Source organism: Malaclemys terrapin, chromosome 1 (genome assembly GCF_027887155.1).
Source record: "Malaclemys terrapin pileata isolate rMalTer1 chromosome 1, rMalTer1.hap1, whole genome shotgun sequence".
Taxonomy (NCBI): Eukaryota; Metazoa; Chordata; order Testudines; family Emydidae; genus Malaclemys; species Malaclemys terrapin.
Genome location: NC_071505.1, coordinates 194273867 through 194279866, shown reverse-complemented (window position 1 = coordinate 194279866; position 6000 = coordinate 194273867). Strand labels below are relative to the sequence as shown.

General features: G+C 41.6%; 1 protein-coding gene across 1 annotated transcript in view; it reads right to left on the bottom strand.

Moving 5' to 3' along the window:
* Positions 1 to 491: 491 nt before the first annotated feature.
* PCP4 (Purkinje cell protein 4) overlaps positions 492 to 6000 on the bottom strand; it is a 70317-nt gene continuing 64808 nt past the window's right edge. The window contains exon 3 of the mRNA XM_054016469.1: positions 492 to 831. Within this exon, the coding sequence (XP_053872444.1) occupies positions 704 to 831 (128 nt within the window). The 3' untranslated portion in view covers positions 492 to 703. The remainder of the gene's footprint in view (positions 832 to 6000) is intronic.

Here is a 6000-nt window from a genome sequence, read left to right as displayed (position 1 = left end):
ATGTGTATGTTGTTGGTGGGAGGTGAAGGGGGAGGGTTATTTCTAGAACTGTTGACATCTGGCATAAGCTGTGTAATTCTGACCAGTAGGATCCAAATGGGGATGTATTGTGTTCTCTGTTTTCGATCTTGGGACCCACTATGGGTGGTGATTTCCTCACCTAAACCATTTTATCGTCTGAATTGTGAGACAAAAATAAATGGCTCACCTGCCTCCTCCATACCACCTCCTGTCTGTGATTTTTCACTTTCACCTCATTGCAGGAAAAATCATGTTATTGTCACATTTGACTGGCAGCTGGAATTCTCTAAATGAGGTAAGCAGGGCTCAGACCTTTTTTCTCTTCCCTCAGCAAAAATCTCATAATATACGGTGCTACATTATGTCTCCAAGCTGTAAGTGAAGAGGAAAATAGGCATCTGGGCTGGATTTGTTTCTAACACTGTGCTTGCTGGATTAATATAAAGACAGATGAAAGAAGACACTTTAATTACTTCATCCTAACTTTTTATTACAACATCAAGTAAAATGGTGAATTACAGAAGAAAAGGGACTGGAGATCACAAGGATGAAGCCACTCACAAGCTCATTGTTATATACCTGCCAATAGGGTTTTAAATATTCTGTACATGCATCTTGGTTTTATTTATTAATTTCCTGACAGATCACCTCAGAACTACCACTTTAAACTACAAGGTAGTTACTAAGACTGGGATCCTGCCTTTTTCTTCTGGAATTTTCTGAACTGAGACTGTATCGCCACTGCAGCCCGTTCTGTCTCTGGTGCGTCCATGTCTATGTCAAAGTCCTCTTGAACTTTCTTCTGTCCATCTGTCCCGAGAAAATGAAAAACAAATTAATATTAATTTGAGAATATGCTAACCAACTGCACCATGAGATGGAAGTCGCTCCCCCCTGTTTCTCTCACATAGTCTGTCTATGAAGCCACAAAGGCTATTCGAGAACCAGAAGGCAACTGTGACAGAGTGTTGAGCCCCAGCAGCTGAACTAACAGTCTGGTCACAGAAACTCCAATGCTCTAATTGGTGCTCTAACTATAGCAGAGCTCTCATTATAAATAAGATCTCTTTATTTGGTGTCTGAACCAAAAAAGTTTTGTTTTGTTTTCAAGGTTATTTTAACCTTTAAAAGTATTTGTAATAAAACTGGCGTAAAATTTGAAATGAAAAGTCGTTGTGAGTTGAAAAGTCAAAATGTTTTCTTTTGAAAATGTCAAAAGGAAACATTTTGACTTCTTTGGAATTTTTGTTTTGAGGGGTTTGGGAGTTCTGACTGAAACAATATGGCGAATTCAACATGAACGTGCACAGAGTTTCAACCTGCATTCTTGGGAGATGACAACAACAACAAAAAAAGCTTCATCCAAAAATTTTCACTCTGCTCTATTTATAAAATGTTATAGCCAAACTTAGCACCCAGTCCTACAATGAACTGCATGCCAGTGGACATCTATGTCTGCATGGAGCCCCAATGGCGTTAGTAGGGCTCTGTGCAGAACCAGGGGTCCACTCATTCAGAACAACTTGCCTTGTCTTGCCTCCATCAGTAGATGGTGCTATATCCTTATCTTAGCAGTAAGCTGTTGTCTTGTATATTATGTTGTTGTTGTTCTGATCTGGGGTGGTTAGCAAGTTCAGTCTTCCTGCCTGTGTGTGCTGGAGTTGGAACTGGAACGTGCAGTGTCCAATAAATCTCTAATTCTATAAGTGAGTATTACAGAACTATCTATTCCATTTCCAGAACAAACACTAGCATGTTAACCTTCTTTTGTGCTGCAGAAAGCTATAATCAATAACCAGTACTTTGGATAATGATAAGGATAATGAAACTTTGTCAGACTCTTCCTGTAAAGAGGCGAACAATCCTTGTACACACCGAGGCTTCCCAGCTAACTCCTGAGAAATGTGGTGCAAGTGTAATTACTCACAAATGCCTTTGGCTAACTTCTTTCTTTACTTCTCAAGTCTGTACCAAAATGAATGATGACAGCACGGGAAAATGGAAAAACATTAGATTTTCCTCCCAAGCCATGAATACAAAACAGCCCTATGAGGCATTAAAGCAAGAGGGTTTAGGGAAATACACGTTTCAAACAATGTTAGAAAATTAGAGAGTTAAACTTAAGAGTTTCAGTTCACTCTTTGCTCTCAGAATAGCTTCATGTTGCCATAAATGAAGCAGTTTGTTTTTCATTTCCTCTAACAACATTTGGTATGAAACTGTACTGGAGCATGGACCGAAAACTATAAATAGTAATGACACTTCAGATCTTAAGTACCACACTCTCTCCTAGTCCCAGTAAGGATCAACAGGAGTTACAGAAACGTGGGTAGAATATACCCCAACAAATACATTGTTTTCAAGGATTGGATTGCAGTACTTAGCAACTGGCGCAACTAAGGGATGGGGAAGAATGTCATCACCCCACAGAAAGCTAGCTCACATAGGCACTTTGCCTCCAGTAGGGTCAATACCTCCTCAAGTGGCCCAGTTCTCAGAGGACTACACAGGCTGCACCATTCTTTATGCTTCCCTGACCCTAGTCTGTTAAGCCAGCCAGTACAGGCCATGGTTAAAGCAGACCAAAACTGAAGTGGGGAGCTCCTCATTTCTGGTCCCATGGATGTTACATCCATGTGGTAAAGGGATGGTGCATCATCTTGTGTGATAGGACAAGAGAATACCTGACCAAACTCCACAGCAGTTCCCATGAAGGCTCATACCCTGCCAGAGAGTGTGGGTTTGTGCACAGAGTGTGGAGCAGCACAATAGGCAAATCATGGTCTTCCCAAAGACTCTCTCCATTATACAGGGCCAGGAGAGCTGAGAGAACTGACAAGACCATTCTGTTTCCCCTGGATTCAGGCTAAAGGAGGGAAGCCAGAGACAGAGTTTCCATCTGTCCCTGGAATAGAGGGAGAGCTGGAGGTGTCAGACAGCTTCTTTCCTTCTCTGTCCCCCTGGATGGGAGAGGGAGCCAGCAGAAGGACAGATCTTGCAGCTGAAGAAAGGAGGCAGATAGGGGTCTCAGCTCAGACAGTTTTTCTCCCATCAGATGCTGGTGCTGATCCACCCACTGGCAGGAAGGGTTAGAGCCCTATAAACTCCCCAGCCAGGGACAGCACCTCCTGCTCTTCTGATGCAGGACTGCAGATACTCCTACCTGATATGTCCTCATTTTACCAGACAGTGAACAGGCAGGAGGGAAACTTCAAGGAGCTGAGCTCTTCCACGCCCAGAGAGAACACTGTTTCTGGTGTTAGCAGAGTCAAGCTCTGTTCCAATATGCTCCCCCTTTTCCTTAACCCCTGCTCAGCATCACTCACTAAAAGATACCACTGAGCTCACTGACTCAGCAATTCTACCTTGCTGTTCTCGGTGATGTTAGGCTCCTCTGAACTTGATTGATATCAAAGCACGTGCTTCTGTGATCTCACCGGCTCAGCAACTCTAGCTTGTTGGGGGTAATTTCAGGGCACTAGTTTCTGAGAGGGCTCTCCTTCTATACTTCTAGTTTGGTGGGCTGATGTCATGGCTCAGGCCTTTATGAAGTCACCAGCTCAGTAGCTTTAGTGAGTCAAGGAAAATATCTGTGAAATTACTGGTTACCACCAATCTTGCTTGTTTGCTTGGTCAGAGACCAGGTTTTTGTGTGGTTACTGCCTTACTACCTCTACCTTATTGGGCTGGCTTTATCGTCTATCAGTTCTATGGGTCAGCTCCACAGTTGCCAACTTCCACGCAGTAAATAAACACTCCGACTTTCACAATAAGCCAAGAAGCAAGCTAATCCCATTTCAAAACAAGTCCAAAACAAGCCAATCTCTGAGAACCCCAAAACTCTATGTGACTAGATACAGCCGGCGTGCAGTCTGGGACTGTGGTGGGCCCTCTGTGCACCCCTGACTCTCCCCGCCCCTTGCCCCTGCTTGCTGGGAGCGGATCAAAAAAAAGAAGCAACAAGCTACAAGCCAAACATACAACAAGCTACAAGCCAAAAATTAGCCAACAAGCAACTCACAAGCCAATTAAGCCAAAAACAAGCCCAATTTCTGTTTTTGTTTCACAGGTTTGGCATGTCTGGCCAGCTCTTTTAGCTTCCTGAGTTGATATCTAGGCCCAGACCTCTGAGAAGTTACCTATTCAGCACCACTGGTTGGCTGATCTGATGTCAAGACACAAAGTTCTGTGAGCTCCATGGCTCAACTACAGCTTGCTGGGCTGATGTAAAGAGACAGCCCTCTGTGAGATTCCTGGCTGATCTTCTCCAACTTGTTGGTTTTATGTGAAAGACCAGTGTCCCATTCTGGCTCAGCTCTTGCCTAGCTTGCTGGTATAATGCCAAGACATAGGCCTTTATGAAGTCATTGCCTGTGTGAGAGGAACGTGGCCCTATCTACTCCTTACCAACTTTGAGGCCACAGCTGGGGTACTGTGCCTTCACATCTCTGCAGTTGTGTTAGGTCGGTACACAGATTTGGGGGTGGGGGAGAGGAATGAAGCTCCCTCTCCCAACCCCTGTACAATGGCATATCAGAATCTAATTCTAAAGATGTGAATCAACACAATAATTTCATTATTTTAAAAGAAGGACATTCCTACCAACTAGCTCAGGAGTTACAGAAGAGCTTTCCTATCTATGCATTTAAAATTCTACAGGGTAGTGTATACACGGATATAATTTTGTTGTAATCATTCTACTTGGTGAGATGGAGTTTTCTCTGCATGTCAATATATTGGTTCTGATTTCCTTAACTTATGGTATGAATAATTTTACATTTTCAGGTACCACTTTCAAATCTCAAGTTCTGTTTGAGAGTATGGGATTTCTTGCAAAAGAAATAAAATAAAACCCAATCTCATACTCTCAAACAGAGTCTGTTCTGTACATGTTGCTGATTTTTGGTTGGTTATTTTGAAAAAAACAGGTGCCTGAATGGTATAACTTCCCCACAGTAATCACCACCTAACCCTGAACAGCAAACCCTAGAACCTGCATCTCTAGTATGACTGCAGACTCAATGTGAAGAGAAATAAAGGTTGTGACTAGTGATCAGGTTAAATCTACAGCTATTTATCTGACCAGCAGCAAGCAACTCCTTAATATCCCTAGAAACAAGAGGGAAAAGGAATTAACATCTTTCTGTTAAAACTGTAAATTATCGTTTGGTATAAAGATTACTTTATTAGTCAGCCAGAATCCTTTTTTCCCTCAGATTGACCTTTACTTTGGTAATGCAGTGTTTTTATCTCAAATGTGAAAAATTAGTTTTGATGTAGGGCAAAGATGGTGGTTCTTTTATGAGTTTAAAAATGTTTTTTTCAGCATAAGGCCTTTGAAGTGTCTGATTAATATTTTTCCAGTTCTAAAAATGTTAGAGAGCAGCAATATTATTTCTGACACAAGATAAATGCAATAGCTGAAAATTATGTATAATCGGATAAAATATAATGAGACAGAAAGGAACAGTCATAAAGATACATTTACAAAATTCTATTTTAAACTAATATCTAGCCTGCTAAAGATGATTTTCTTCAACAACATGGTGACAAATATTGTTTGTACTGAAACATTAATATTTTAAGTCATTTCTTTCTTCAGCAATAATTATATTGATGCACCAATTGTAGACTTTTAAAAAGGCTTAGAAATATGAGATTGTGCTAACTGGGATCTTGGAGCGATTGTGGGTGTAAAGTTATATAATTAAAATACCAATACAGGGATTCTACTTCATGCAATGATGACCACATAGAACATGCCAGTTGTAATGACCACCTCAGGCTTCTAATCTAATCAGATCTTATTAGCTAAGGTTGTGCCTGATCAGTCCTCAAGTGGCTAGCACATAGGGAAAACTCAGGGTGCCACAGGAAATGGTGTTGATGGTCATGTGACAGCACTCCCTCTTCCTTCTGAATCACTACTGAACCAATTCCTGACCAGCAGGTACTATGCTGTTGAAGGTGTTATACTTA